This window comes from Elephas maximus, chromosome 7 (assembly GCF_024166365.1).
Source record: "Elephas maximus indicus isolate mEleMax1 chromosome 7, mEleMax1 primary haplotype, whole genome shotgun sequence".
NCBI classification, from domain to species: domain Eukaryota; kingdom Metazoa; phylum Chordata; class Mammalia; order Proboscidea; family Elephantidae; genus Elephas; species Elephas maximus.
In genome coordinates, this window is record NC_064825.1 from 9,131,055 (window position 1) to 9,147,494 (window position 16,440).

General features: G+C 37.6%; 1 protein-coding gene across 5 annotated transcripts in view; it reads right to left on the minus strand.

Moving 5' to 3' along the window:
• The window catches only part of ZC3H12C (zinc finger CCCH-type containing 12C), a 90,620-nt gene that overhangs the window by 36,476 nt on the left and 37,704 nt on the right, over positions 1 to 16,440 (minus strand). For 3 of the 5 annotated variants that reach the window (XM_049889341.1, XM_049889338.1, XM_049889337.1), the window contains exon 2: positions 72 to 829. In XM_049889341.1, the coding sequence (XP_049745298.1) occupies positions 72 to 757 (686 nt within the window). In that variant the 5' untranslated portion in view covers positions 758 to 829. Of the gene's footprint in view, positions 1 to 71; positions 830 to 2,281; positions 3,688 to 6,385; positions 7,131 to 16,440 lie in introns of those variants that run through there. The other 2 variants (XM_049889340.1, XM_049889339.1) reach the window with 2 other exon arrangements.

Here is a 16,440-nt window from a genome sequence, read left to right on the forward strand (position 1 = left end):
GATAGCCACAAAACTAGCAATAACTTTTAAAGAATGTTTGGTAATAATTGCCAGAACATTTTCCCACTTACCTCATTGCTACATTGCTGCCATCGATAACTACGGGTCTCAGATTTTCACCATCATCTGTTACGATCTCTTGCATTGGAGATTCAGACCTCTGAGATTCCAGGGAAGAAGTTTCCCGCATTATACTGTTAATTGTGCTAACTGTTTGATCAGTCTCACTTTTATTTCCAAGTTTGACAAGTTCTCCCAATATATCATTGATTAAAGCATCAGTACCGAGCTTGTTTAGCACAAGCTGAACCTGTTCTTCAGAATAACCTAACTTAAGTGCAAACTCCAGTTTTGTTTGGTATTCTCGTACCACATCGGGGGGTTTCTTTGCTTCCTTGGATGTAGTCTGGGACTCTTCGGTTTTAAAGTCTTGCAAAATTTCACTGCGTTTGAGTAGGTGGGGCTCTAAACAGGGAGACCTACAGAGTTGTCGGTGAGTCTTAGTTAATAAGCACGGCTCTACGGAAATGCTACTCAACTGTTCTGACTCATTATCAGAATTTGCGCTTTCTTCCGAGTCACCAGAGCTTGCGTTCTCTTCAGGCACCTCTTTTTCCATATCTTCCTTCCCAGAACTAGCTTTATCCATTGTTGGTTTCTCTACCATTGGCCAAGGTACAGCTGCACTTAAATGTGGGTCCGTGGTCTCCACGTAAAGGTGGCCTAGGTCATGCCTCAGATGATCCTTCAAGCCCATGAAGCTGTTCCGTGTACCTGACTCCACTTTGCTATTTTTTCTGTATTCCTGAATACAAAGTGCTCCGTATTCCTAGGGAAAAATGTAAAATATTTAGGATTTCATATTTCCGGTTACATTTCTATCTTCAATGGTCATAAAATGATTACTTCAAAGTCATAAGATCACCAATACCTACTTTTTATTTTGTCTACATTCTCTTATCCCTTACAATGCCCTTGTCAAGACAGTATAATGCCCTATTTTTCAGATGAAGAGAGTATAAATTAGGAAGGTCATGTAATTCTTTCAAAGCAACAAATCAAACACGTAGTAGAATTAGATTTTAAACCCAGTTTTGTTTGACTCCAAAACTCATGCTCAACCTAAATGGAAGAGATTTTTCTACTTTAGAAAAGCTTATGTTTCTAGAACAACACAGAATATTATCATAAAACACATTTTAGATATGCCAGTGACAGGTTATGTACATTTTCTCTAACAGAATTCATAAAAATCTGTAAAAATTCTTAAAAGAATGCCATGTGGAAATACAGGCTTAAAATATTTGAAAATTATCATTAATTTTAATCAACTTTAACAATCTAAAATAAAGTCTTATAAATAATATAGATGCTACGATGAAAAAGTATATACTCTAAAATAGCCAATGAAGAATTAAATCATTACAAAGTGAATTATATTCAATTTAGAGATGAATACAGTTTTACCCTAATAACTATTTTGTGCACATTGGACATGGTAACAGAATATAACTTTTAACATTACGCCACCCTTATTAAGTACCACGGGCTCTGGGAGGAGTGGGGGGAAGCTGTTTTATTCAATGCACATTCACGGAAAGCAGGAAAGTTAAATACTCCATATAAAATTAGCAGCAAATAATTAAGATTATTAAATAAACATTATCTGAATTACACAGGAGTCTCTGGATGGCGCAAACTGTTAAGTGCTTGACTATTAGGCAAAGGTTGGTGGTTTGAACCTACCCAGAGGCACCTTGGAAGAAAGGCCTGGGATCTACTTCTGAAAAGCCACAGCCTTGAAAACCCCTATGGAGTGCAGCTATACTCTGCACTCACAGGGTCACCGTGAGTCAGAGGTGACTCAATGACAATAATAACTACATCTCAATTTCTTGAATTATATGGCAGAAAATTTTCCTGATTGCATCAGATTAATTAACCATTGTCTGCATTTGGTTAAAAAGTCGTCTTTCTCCCATTTTTCCCCTATAAAAATTTTTTTACTGTTTAAGATGCTTTTGCTTTTTCACTTTTTCCTTAAAGTCTATTGGAAATAATTGTTATTATTCTATCAGGACACGTTAGCAAAATAGTATCATTTTCTCTTGTGCTTCACTGTAAGGACTACATCTACATCAGCAGTTTACTTATTAAGGCAATTCTCCAGTGTTCTATGGAGGATAACTTGTCCCTGTCCAGATGTCTGCTCTATGGAGCCCTGGTGGCATAACGGTTAAGTGCTCAGCTGCTAACTGAAAGGTCAGTGGTTCAAACCTACCAGCCGCTTTTTGGGAGGAAGATGTGGGCAGTCTGCATCCACAAACGCTGGAATCGAATCAACAGCCTTTTTTTTTTTAAACACAGGATAACATTAGCATGCTAGCAGTAGATGAATTTAACACCTACTTAAATAATGTAAAAAAGAAAATTGGGAAAATATTTTATTTTAAAGTTCTTCAACACCTTATTTACACTAGAAAGGAGCTATTATATTAATGTTAAAAATGCTAAGTAATTTTCTGAGAAGTCACAGATTTGAATGCATACTTGGTGGCTTATTACAGAGTGAAGTACTTCCACATAATGAAATAAATTATATTAACTATGGTTAATATAACCATAGTTACATTATGGGATGCTTAGCTTGATAAACAATACACTTAAAATTTCTTCAGTGTGGAACCCTTACACACTTCCAGACGAGTTTTTTCAGGTTTTATCCCCTGAGAAAACAGATAACTTTAATACCATTGTTCCACTAATAATATAGCATTCTGTAGCTTTAAAAAAACATCAAACTCTCTCAGTTCCTAATTGCACAACCAATAAAAATGAACATCCCTTAGGAGAGGTCTAGATACATGTGTGCCATTATGAAGCTATATCCATTTCCATTTTTTTCTATTAATATGGATATGCCACAGCCCAATTATTCAGAATTAAAGGAAAGGATTTTGAAAGCAAATCTTTACACTCAGTGATATATTAACTACTGTAATATACCGACACCATAATGCAAGTAACAAATCACAACAGCTTAGTAGTAAAGGGATACAGTTAAAAGAAAAATCTGCACTGTGGCCTTCATAGAGCTCCCACCAAAAGTATCTTAAACAAGGAAAATCTATTGGAAGCTGGGCTGCCTGGCAACCAGGAGCTGGTTGCTAAGCTGCACTCCTTTAACATGCCATCAGGAATGCTAGCAGAGTGAAAGAATAATTTGGTGTGAACAAAAGCCTATAAAAGAGACTGGGACTTAAGTGCGTCTGATTTACCCTCTGAGAACAATGTAGCTGCCAAACCAATCTGGAAGCTCCAACATCATTGTTCTGGAAACCCTACAATCTGTTCTGACTGCAGGAAGTGTATTTAATGGGCAACATTTTTGATCTCCCCTGAAAAGTTTGGGTTTTGTATAAGTGCTGTTGTGAGATAATTCTTCAAGATAATGACTCACTGACCAAATCCCTGAACAGAACTAGGAAATATTATTTTAATATTGAGTGCTAGTGCTCTTCTTTTGGGCTGGATTACATAAGACAAATACCTTAAGAAAAATACCGAGGAAATATTACATTTAAAGGATGAGTGGAATTATTTTTAATTTTCACATTTTCCAAAGAAACAAAACCAGGTACTATAAAGTTTTTAGAATGAAAATTAACCACTAAAAAAAAAAATCTGCCTACCTTCAATATAATGAAGTGTCAACAACCTAAGCTGCTCTGCTATATAATCTTACTGTTTATAATGATAAAAAAGAAAAATGGAATTATCAGCGTTTCTATAATATTATGCCACATGAAACTCATCTGTATGCCAATATCACATACTTTTATACTGTGATAATTCATATAAATTGTACATATTTCAATAAAAATTTTCTATAATTGAGTTAACATGATTTTTAAGACTACGGATAAATGTAAGCCTGACCTACTTTTTTACTAACATCGAATTGGGTTAGGTGCACAATTTTTCTTTTAAAATATTCCGGTTGAACTTTTTTCACACTGAGAGGCCTTTCTTCATCTTCTAGATTTTATTGGTTAGTTCAGATAAAGCTACCCAATCCCATCTTGTATAAATAAGCAGTTAAATAATTTTTAGAATCTGTAAAGCAACGGACAAAACAGGAAAAAGTACAAATAAGGTCAAATGAGTTCAATTACCAGGCTAACAAGATGCATAGATTTTCTCTATCACATAATATAAATTTGATATAACCTGATCTGTACTGACTCACATAGTAAAGATTTGGTTTTTAAAACTTTTATCTCTAAAACGCCTCCTTACTCACTTGTAATTACCCTGAAATATCAGAATTTGGCAGTATCTTGAAATCATTCAATAAAAAATTAAATGCTAGTAATAAGATTTAAAAACTGATCAAAAATATTTTTGTAGGCTGTAGTACTTGTTAATGTAACAGAATGTGCAAAACTTGCAAGGGAATTATTATAAAAGATTTGGGGACAAAGAATGGTATCTGACCTTTATTTTTATTCAGTGCCTTAAAAATGATCAATACAATTTTGAAAAAGATTCCAATAACATCACAAAATGTATTACTTTATATAAGACAGAAACTAGGTTTTTCCTCAATTTCTAAACCATTTATTAGACTTTTAGGTGATTGCATTTACTCAAATGTAAACTTGCGTAAATCACCTTTACTAACAAGGGTCATTTTCCTTATTTCATTAAGCAGCAGCATAGTCAAAAAGTTTCACACATAAAGTAGCCAAGGTTTATATTCCCTTAGTTATCAAAAAAACTAACGGAGAATAAACTAGATGGCTCAGCTTTTAAACTCTGCATCAGGGGCCAATTATAATTGTTTTTATATGCCACTTCTTGCACAAAAAAGGTATTGGCAAAAAAAAAAAAAAAATGACTTGCGAACATATTCCTACACTTGCAAATCGACAAATTCCCTCTAGACATCATATCTGAAACTCTAACAATTTTTCTTCCTAATGGCCTAATAAGTTTAAAAATTAAATAATTCAATTTGTTCAAAATAAACTAAATTTTCATGCTAAATTTTGCAGGTGATGATAAAGTATAATTGATTTTTAAAGTTTTCAGAATCTTTTTTTTTTAAACTCTTTACATTAGCTGAACCCAGGTTTATGATATAATGGCTATTTACTGGAAATGTATTGCATGCCCACAAATTCCCCTATTTTAGTGAGATTTTCTGGAAGTTCTCATTAGATAACCTGGATAATCCTTCCCCTTGAATCAGGTATAAAAATTTTTTTTTTTAATTTTTCATAAAGAGCCACATATTCATCAGGAATACTAGATCATAAACTTGTTAAACCGATTTATTTATTTGTAATGTAAAGTTACAATGCCATAAAAGTGGGTTCTGGTTGTTATCCAAATGGTCATACTATGAGAACAATGAAAATAAAATAATGAATATGTAATAAATACCTACTGCTGTAGTCTCCGTGTATTTAATGACCATTGTATTTCAGTGAGTGCTGTTGTCCACATCCCTCTAGCTAACAAAGGAAGGATGTCTCTTTGAACAGATTGGTTAATGCTCTGGGCCAACAGATGTCTACTGGAACTGCAGGAGACCAGCAACTGGTGGCCTGCCCATCTTCTGAAAACTTTCAATAGACTTATGCATATGTTCACACAATAGGGCATGTGGTAGAAATGAAAACCTCTTTTAACCCCTTATGCTCTTACTTTTCCCCCAACTGATAGATGAAAGTCTTTGTCTCTTCCTCCCTTCCCCTTTACAGATGTCTTGAAAGCAAGAATTTATGGGATGACATCTTCAATCTAATACTGGAAACTAATGCAAGTTAAAAAAAAAAAAAAGATGGAGGAGAAGAAATTAGAAACTGTACATGAATATTGACATTGCTGGATAAAGCAATTAAATGTTTAATCATCTTATTTAAAGCAAGCGCTTTGAAACACCTGCCTGTATCAATCCATCTTCCCAAACTAGATTCTTAAGACAATGGAAACTCTACCAGCACCTAGGTATTGCAGTAACACCTTAAGAAACATAAGAATTTGATTAGAATATAAAATCTAAATTCACTGTTTATCAAGACATCAGAACATTTGTTATAACTTGTCTTAAAGTTCCAAACGATCACATGCCATCCTGAAGGCCTTCATGAAGTTGTAAGCCATTATTTTATATATAGCTCCAGAAAAAAAAAAAAAAAAAATATATATATATATATAAAAATCTGTTTCATAGACATATTTTACAGAAAGAAGGTATTTTGGAGCTAAATAAAATTTTAGGCTTTCATATCAGGTGCTTCTTATCCTTTACAGAATTCAAATTAATACTATTTTGCAAAGTTTAACTTCTAAGGCGTTAAGTAGCACAGATACTCACGTTAGTAGGAAAATACAAAGACGCTGGTTTCTGCAGCAGCTTCAGCAGTAACTCCTTGACACAATTTTAGCTGCCGACTTCCCGGCAGGCAAAGAGAACAATGAATGGTTGGACAGATGGAATGGCAACGTCTTTGCTTAACCTATTACCGAGTGGAATCACAGCCAATCCTAGGCCAGAAAGCTCACAATTAGTTGGTCAGGCAGATGCAAGACACCCTCAGTGTCCTGCGTCAGGTTCGTAGGTCTCTAAGATAGGCAAGTTGATGTCAGTCTCCGGGTCTGCCCTGGGCAGCATGTGTATTAACGAGGGGTACGCAGCAACAATAGGCCATAGAAAGCCGACAGTGGGCAGCTGCTCTACCAGAGCGGTCATTAGGGAGCAGGCTGCCAACAAGAAACACCTGGCCTGGACGGATTTCAGCTCTCCTCCTTGTTTTTAATGCACGAAACAAAGAAACTAATTCTATCTTAAAATAGTAAAAGTTCCACGTTTTCAAAAAGTTGAGGCTACCCTCTAGCCTATTAGCTTTTCATTTTTGTTGGTGAAATAAAGAAAATGAGGTGTGTCAAAGTAGCAATTAGTAACCACAGCAGCAACCCCTTTTCTTTAGTAAATGAGCTACTGGCAAAAGCAACACAGGTTATAGTAAAACGGTTTCTCGGGAAATACTGGGAAGTGCAAAAGGTATTTTAAAATATTTGGTAACTTGTTGTAAGATAATAACGTGAGTAAGACAGACGATGAAAATACAGTTAAACCAAAAAAGGAAAAAAAAATTAAGAGCTTGCAAATAAAATTGATTCAGAAAAGTAAGTTATCTAAATTATAGTTAAGACAAAACAAAAGCCTGATCCAGCTTTGTGCCAAATGAGTCATCTGAACTGAACATTTAGATAAAACTATTTTAACTTCAACTTAAAACCAAGAGAACAGCCCATCCTATGCACGTCTAATAGTGGTATAAAAATCTTAAAGCAAAACATCTTTCATTAAGTTTTAACATGCAGTACGGTTTTATATACCTGTTAAAAGTATTTATATTTTATATAAGACGTGATACTCAAGTTTCAGTTCAGGAACAACAAGTTAACTTTACTGGAAAGAAGAAAAGCTAGCTATGATAATTTTAAAGGATATAAAATACACAAAAATAAGCCCCTTCAATGAGGAAGCTTGTTATTCCTGATTTATTTCAAAATTCCAGATTAAGTAGTATTCGTAATACTCTGGCCTACTTGTTTTTGAGAGCTGCGTAAGTTGCATCAGGTGTGCCTCCTGATTATGAAAAAACATTCATTCGGAATTTAAACACCACAAGGCATTGCAAGGTTATTTCTTACTTTAAAAAAAAAAAAAAGGAATCTCTAGATGTCCTACTGCCCACTTATGTAATACAGAACACACACACACACACACCCCACCCTTTTTATTTCAGTGAAAAGTAAAAGAATGAAGGCAAAGAACTGCTCTTAAAATACAATTTGCTAAAAAAAAGCCAATTTATGCAGAGCTCACACTTCATTATACTACAATTAACTCTAAAGATACAAAATTTGGTTAGAGCACTCCAAACAATCTACATCAATTTCTCTTTTTCACACATAAATACAGAGGCTATTCAAAATTGGGATCCTCTGTAAGTACTTGGAAAAATGTAACAGTGATTTGGGCCTCAAGGCCATGTTCTTACTGCATCCACTCAAATGCAAATGAGGTCTTCTCTTTTTACAAAATCAAGGGAGGATCTATAGGGTTAAATTTTTCAGTTGCCTCATTGAAAACCTTCCTTATGCCTCCTAAAAGTTACTGTTGCTTCTGAAAAGGAAAATATAAAGTATCATATTGTAGATCACTATTTGTCTATAGGTATTTCTCCTGGAAAGAGCTTGATATTTAATAAAAAGGTGTCATTCAAAAAGTATTACAAAATTTAAAAATGTGAAAATATTTTGGACTAAATATAATTATTAGATCCAAAATGCCAAGCTAAATTCTAAAACAAGAACTATTCTTTCTCTGCCAAGGGGTAGAGTCCAAACTTAAGCCCACTGCCGTCGAATCGATTCCAACTCATAGCGACCCCACAGGACAGAGCAGAACTGCTTCACAGGGTTTCCAAACAGTAGGTGGTGAATTCAAACTGCCAACCTTTTGGTTAGCAGCCAAGCTCTCAACCACTGTGCTACCAGGGCTCCAAAGGAATAGCAATGCTACTGAAATAGTCAGGCCCATAGCCTAATATCAAAGGGCGTTTTAAAGCCCATTAAAGGTCAAGATATAGCACTACTAGTATTATAATTTATTGAAAATTACCAGGTGAACTACACAGAATTCAATTTTATGTCTTTGGTAAGCACATAAACATCACAGAAACGAGAAAAGTTAGAATTTATTTTTTGTGGTGGTGACAGTTCTTTGAAATTTCAAGAATGAAAGATATAAACCCAAAAGATAAATCAAGGCCCCTGTTATGGCTAGTAAATTTAGTTCTAGTTAAACTGATTTTAAGTAAATAAGATCAAAATGAAAAATCTACATCCACTCAAAGTAGTTACACCTAAAACCTAATGAAACTTAACAGCTATGCACTGACCAGAGGTCAGTATTTATGAATTCCTATTAAAAAGGCTTTGTTTTGTACATAAAAAGGAAATTCCTTAGTATGAATAGGTAGTCGTCTCTTTATCCCTTGCTACTACAGTTACTACTTCATAGCTTTAATTCAGGAGGAGGAATCTTCTCACTAATTCCTGCCGCTGTGAACACAAAAAATGAGAGAAAACTACCCAAGAGCTCAGCAGGAAGCCTGATCTCTAGCACTGGATTAAGCTTTTTTGCAAACAGCAAAGAAAGGCAGTGATCTGAAAAAGCTAATCAGATCCTGCTGTGGTATTTAGACTACCTCAGTTGCTAGTATTAGATAATGTTAAGCACATTAAAACATCTGTAGGTGAAAAGATGGCCCTAGTCTGGTTTTCCTAATCACACAGCCCTTGTCCACTTGGTTCTGCAGGGCAAATATAAACAGCTGCATGGAGCTCTGTTTTGGTCTTTGCAGTAGATGACTGAGCACAGTGCAAAGTTCTGACGAAAAATAAGACAGCCTTGTTTTAGGAGTATACTAACATCTCTGAATGCAAAGGGTAGGTCTAACATTCGAAACGTCAGCTACTTGAGAGGGCCTTGGACTTGTGCTGAGGCATGGCTGTTGATTTAGGAAGTGATATTGGAGTCATTATTCTCTGTCCTTGAGCATAGAGAATGTGACCTGGCTGGAGCTGGGCTCACAAGGTCTCACAAGGACACATCAACTGGGCCCTGAGGTATAAAGACAACAGATAGAATAATCTTGGAAGCTATCTTTTAGGGAAACTTTCACGTAAGCCAGAACACAAAAGACTTTCCACTCTTATCTTTTTCTAGTAACATATAAGACACCCAGTGCCATTGAGTCGATTCCGACTCCTAGCGACCCTATAGGACAGAGTAGAACTGTCCCGTAGAGTTTCCAAGGAGTGCCTGGTGGATTCGAAGTGCTGACCCTTGGGTTAGCAGCTGTAGCACTTAACCACTATGCCACCATATAGTGAATAGAAATTTGTTGAACCAATGAAGACCCTCCTGACTGAATGTTACTGAAACCTGTACCAATGATTGTTGACAGGGACAATTAAAAATGTAGGATCACAGTTTCTGGCCAATCTGTGAACAGGTGAAGCTTTCAATGGTTTTGCCTATTTGTAATGTTAATATATACTGATGACTCTAATATTCTCTGGACTTGGGCAGACATGGCTGTGTTAGCATGCTTGTCCGTTTTCCCATTCTTGCCTGTTCTGTGATATTCTCTGAACTCGGCCAGACATGGCCGTGGCAACATGCTTGCCCGTTTTCCCATTCTTGTTTATTCTGTAATGTTTCCTTGGACTCCGGCAGACATGGCCGTGGCAGCAGGCTTGTCCATTTTCCCATTCTTGTTTATTCTGTAATAGTCTCTGGACTCGGGCAGACATGGCTGTGGCCGCATGCTTGTCCGTTTTCCCATTCTTGCTTATTCTGTAACATTTCCTTGGACTTGGGCAGACACAGCTCTAGCAACATGCTTGTCCACTTCTCAACTTTTGTCTTTTTGAATATGTGCCAAATGAAACTTTCTTTTCGCTTTACTAAACTTTCTGATTTTTTTTCCCCTACAACACTGTGAAACAAGTGCATTTTGATGCTGGTGTTTGAAATCGAGTCTTTCTGCCAGTAGTGATCCAAGCTGATTTCCTGGTATTGCTCTCTGAATATGGATTTATTTCTCTTTCATATATACTCTAACAACAACCATGGAAGTGAGAATATTATATTACATTTTCCAAATTGTCCCCAAAAGATTGAACAGTTAAAATTTTAACCCCAAACTTGCCACTTTTGAGAGTTAAAAAACTAACAAAAAAAGATTCATGATGTACACATGATGTACAAAAATGGAACAAAACCATTCAGTCACTAACTCTTACCTCCCAGAGTTATTATATTTAGGAAGTCATACAGACAAATGAGAGCTTTAATATACAAAACTACTTCTCTCAGTGTTAGTAAGTTAAAGACTAGCTTTAAACCACAAAACAATGCTAAGAATATTACCTTACAAATTAATTAATGCCAAATAAATTGCTGTAGACACAGATAGCAGTTGCCGTCGACTTGGACTCACGGTGACCACAAGCGTGTCAGAGTAGAACTGTGCTCCACAGGGTTTTCAAAGGCTGATTTTTTAGAAGTACAGTAAGTCCTCTGGTTACAAACATCCAGCTTCCTGGACAACTCGTGTACTTGCCCTTTAATATAATGTAAATTTGCCCTCACTTTGAAATGACTGAACCAACCCCTACTTGCAACAAATTCTTCATCACAATCACCTTCCCCTGCTGCACGTGCCGCTTTTAAACCTGTGAAAAGGCCTTGAGCTTTTCTTGCACTGACCAGACCACCCAAACCTATGGCCAATGAGTCAGTTCCGACTCAGAGCAACCTTATGGGACAGAGTAGAACTGCCCCCGTATGGTTTTCAAGGAGTAGCCAGTGGATTCGAACTGCCAACCTTCTGGTTAGCAACCAAATGCTTAACCAACTGCACCACCAGTCCTCCTTCTTGCACTAAACCCACTGCCGCCGAGTCAATTCCAACTCATACTACAGTAAGGCTAAATAAGAACCGTTCGACTTATCGACAAATTTGACTTAAGGACTCACCTAGGAACAGATCTCACTGGCAACCCGGGGACTGCCTGTAGATTGCCAGGTTTTTCTTCTACGGTACCAGTGGGGGCACTTGAACCTCTAAGCTTTTGGTTAGCAACAAGCCGGTTAACCATGTGTACCACCCAAGGGCTCCGCAGATACAGACAGCACTAATTCACAGAAAGCACAGGGTTAACTGTGTCAAGGGCCTGACGAACAACATCCCTAATATGCTCATTCTATGATCCTCCATAGAGCACTCTTTGTTCTCCTAACTCCTTTCTGTCAATGAAAACCATGCCAGTTTTCAGGGAAGGGGCAGGTCTAGAAAACCTCAACTTTAGCCCATATTTGGAACCCACCCTGGATATAATTCACCCAAAGTACATGCTAGAAAAATGTACCTTTATATTTAACAATAACTGTAAGAAATGGGATCTCAACTGTAATTAGGATCATATTTTCCAAATAAGTCATCAAATATAAATGATTTCATATTATATCAAGTTCATACTGAACAGTATTCACACTGGGGGGCTACAAGAGTACACTAACCTTTGAACTGATAATAAGACAACAAAAATATATGAAAATGGCACTATTAGAACATGCAGTGTAAAGGAAAAAAAGCTCCAAACACTTTTCTGCTAAAACTTCACCCATTGAGATGCCCATCTTTGCCATTTCTCCTGTTAACACGAAACATACGGCAGGAGGGTGGGGAGGAGGTTCAAATCATCACCCAGATACAGCTATCACTATGGCCATAAAACCAGCTAATAATATATTAACAATAAAAAAGAAAGCACTTTTCCTATCCATGTCAAGAAAGAAATTGTATCAGAAATCACATTTTATCAGAAATTACGTTTGCTTCTAAAAAAAATACCAAGCCATTATCAATAGGTAAATGAAAGTTTAAAGGGAAAAAGAGTAAGTTACAATGGATGCGTATCAATTTAATCCTTTCTAAGCAAGAGAAACAGCCTAGTTAAAAAACCACGATGGGAGATTTATTAGAAGGGTGCCGGAGGAGCTCACAGAATCAAAGGGAGCGCTGAACACTCAAGTCTCTGGAAGGCCAGGCACCAAGGCTTAACCCAGGGTCTCAGCAGCAGAAGCTTCTTAAACGGTCCCGTGGGATGACTCAGCACTACCCATCTCTGCTTTGTAGGTCTCCATTCAAGGTGCTCATTCCTGAGAGAGAGTCTAATTAACAAGCAAAGTTTAGGTCTTAATACTGCCCCTGCTTCCAACTGGAGCCCTGGTGGTGCAGTGGTTACGAGCGTGCCTACTCACCAAAAGGTCAGCAGTTCAAATCCACCAGGTGCTCCTTCAAAACCCTATGGGGCAGTTCTATTCTGTCCTATAGGGCCACTATGAGTTGGAATTGACTCGATAGCAGTGGGCTGGATTTTTGGTTTTGGCCCCCAGTTGCTGTGGGACCATGACTGGTTGCCCCATGAGAACTATGGAGGTGGGATGGGAGTTCCTCTATTAGCGAAAGAAGAGGGAGAAATGACGCCAGGCAGAAGGAAACACAAGGTGTCACTCCAGAGGACCCCACCTATCTCAGAGGCAGATGGTACACGGCTCCCATGAAACTCATCTTGACGGGTTTCATGGGCATCACATGTAATCAAGATGGATTTCACGACTTAAATCCCCCACTCCCCCTCCAAAAAACAATGCTGGGAAGTAGTGATGATAAAAATCTCTAAAAGCTGAGCAAAACAAAAGAAAGGACAATTAAATCAAAATGAAAATCCATATTTCTGATTATTTTTTCGCATTTATAAGAGGGAAATAAAGAAAACACAAATGAAGTAAACCTTATACCACTTAGAGAACAGATGCTTTGCTTGGCTTCAGTTTTCACATCTATGTGTTATGTGGTATCTAGCTCCCAAATTGCCTTAAAGGGGCTCAGCATTTCCTCAACAGCTCAGCCTTGAAACTCTGTCTCTTTTCAACTGATTTATTCATTCAATACATCCTCAAGATTCCGATAAATCAATTCTTGACTATTTTTCTCTTCTCAAACTTTCTCAGCCTAGTCTAGGCATTTATTCCCTCAGGCTTAGATTACTCTTCTTAATTTATCTTCTTCTCTGGAATATCCCCTAGGTATCCTCCTGCCAAAGTAATTTTCAATGACATCGCTCTTATGCTAAAAAAAAAAAAAAAAAAAAAAATCTCAGCAGCAAACCACAAGTCTCTGGTACTCTCCTTGTTTTCCAGGCTCTCTCGACAACCTGGGCCTCTTCTGGCCCTGTAATGTTATTTCTCATTATCAGAACATAGAATCTTCACTTTATAAACAATCATAATACACAGTACGCACTGATTTCAGCATCTGTGACTTCATTTTTGCTGTCCCTTCACCTTAAGTGCTCTCTTTCACTGCCTCACCTACCCACGGCATTTCTGTCTTTCCAGGCACAACTCAAGGCTTAATTTTCAATAAAGTCTTTTTGGAATACTTCTGTTTGTATTGATTTCCAACTCCTTTGAACTTATAAATCATAAATAGTTTGTACTGCATAACTTAGCACTTAGTTATGAACCAGGCTATAAGCTTTTTGAGAGCAGAACCATTTCATCCTCCATAATGTACATGGTTAACCTGCATGGCATGCAGCCGTGTGCTGATCTCTAGAAGATCCTTGAATGGAAAACATGACCAAAAGAAAAACAGACCCAGGCAAACCTGAATGCAGGCATTCATATGAACAAAAATGCTCCCCTACTGAGCCCTGGTGGCTCAGTAGTTAAGTGCTCAGCTGCTAACTGAAAAGTTGGTGGATCAAACCCACCAGGCACTCTGCAGGAGAACAATGTGGCAGTCTGTTCCTGAAAAGATTACATTTCCTTGGAAATCCCATGTGGCAGTTCTACTCTGTTCTATGGGGTTGCATGAGTTGGAATTGATTTGATGGGCAATGGATTACTAGTTTTTATTTCCCTTTTACGATGAGGTAGGAAATCTCGGTGGCATGGTGGTTAAGAGCTAACCAAAAGGTCGGCAGTTTGAATCCACCAGGTGCTCCTTGGAAACTATGGGGCAGTTCTACTCTGTCCTATAGGGTCGCTATGAGTTGGAATCAACTCAAAGGCAATGGGTGTGTTTTTTGTTTTTTTTTTTTTTAATGATGAGGGGAGCTTATTCAAGAGCCCTCAGTTGCTGGCAAGGTCCCTGTAGCCCTGGAGGTGCCACTGAGCTGTTTCCAACACTCAAGAAAGCTGCAGAGTAATCAAGTGAGCTCAGGCCTCCCAGTAATGAGAGGTCTTTCCCCAAAATCTCTTTCTCTGGCTTTATGATCCCAACTAGGGTGGCATCCAGTGGACTGACACCCCAGCCTGTGCCTCCTCACTTGAGTAGGATGACTTATCCGATGGGTAAGTCTGAGAAGAGGACCTGGTAGGCCCAGCCCAGGCCCCTTCTTCTGTCCATTTCTCTTCAGGATTTGCCCACGTGCAGAGAGCACTCGCTTGCTCTGCTCTTCAGCACTGCCTGAGACTGGGTGGCTGAATCTTTCTAACTGTAGGGTTCAGTTATTACTCAGCCCTTTATGCTGTGCTCTTAAGTCATGTTCTCCAATTGTTCTATCAGTAAGAAAGCTGCTATTTTGATCTCCAGCTGCCTGGCTCCTTTGTCTTTTTCCTTATTGCTTCAGAACTAAAGCAGGAAAAAGATCCCCTCAAACTCCAGTAATACTCAACAATAAAAAATTTGTTATTAAGAATTATTAAGAAAAAAAGAGGGTGATAAAAAGACTACATAACGTAACCCTAATCAAGCTGCTTTTATAATACACTTACTATAAATAATGGTAGTCATAAAAAAAAAAAAAAGGCTCAGTAACAAAAGAATAACGCTCCTTGAAGTCATGGTTTTTAGGGTTTGACTATGAAAAATTTTCTGTGTCATGTTATCAAGAGCTGACAACTCTCAATACTCTTTAAGGGCTTAGAGACGGATTCGAAATCCACAAGAACTTTAACTTTACCCCTGTTTATAATAAGCGAATTATAAAAGTGGTTTGATTAGGTCTAAAAACAAAGAAACTCTTCTATAAAAAATCTTCTATAGTCACTTTAAATGGAAATATAACCCATATTCTAAGACTTCGAATATTTCCAGTGATCAGCTTCCCAAATAGTTATTTAAAAAAATTCATTAAGAGATAAGTCTTTTCCCGAGAGTATGGCCCCTGGATACCCTTTGGCTCAGTAATGAAGTTACTCCCGAGGTTCACCGTTCGGCCACGGATTGGACAGGCCCATAAACAAAACGAGACTAAAGGGGCACAACAGCCCAGGGTCAAGGACTAGAAGACAGGAGGGGACTAGAAAGCTGGTAATGGGGAACAAAAGGTCGAGAAGGGAGAGTGCTGACACGTCGTGGGGTTATTAACCAGTGTCATAAAACAATATATGTACCAACTGTTTGATGAGAAACTAGTTTGTTCTGTAAACCTTCATCTAAAGTACAATAAAAAAAAAAAAATTGCAACGAAAGAATCCACCAAAAAAAAAAAGTCTTAAAAGATCTTCATTAGGGATCTAAAATGTTATGTGAAATCTCAATCTGATTCTTAAACAGTGGCAATTCCAGATTCACAAAACACATGGGCCACTTTGAGACAGGTGGTGTGGCTCTCCCAGCCCCTAACAGTCCTAACACTATTTTCTGCACTGAATTTAAAGGACCACCCCGCCCCCGCCCCAGCAAGGACCCTTCTCACAATATTACTACTTGTATGTTCAGTGTTCCCAGACACCACTCTCAGTCCACACAACTGAATCCAGTGCTCCATTTT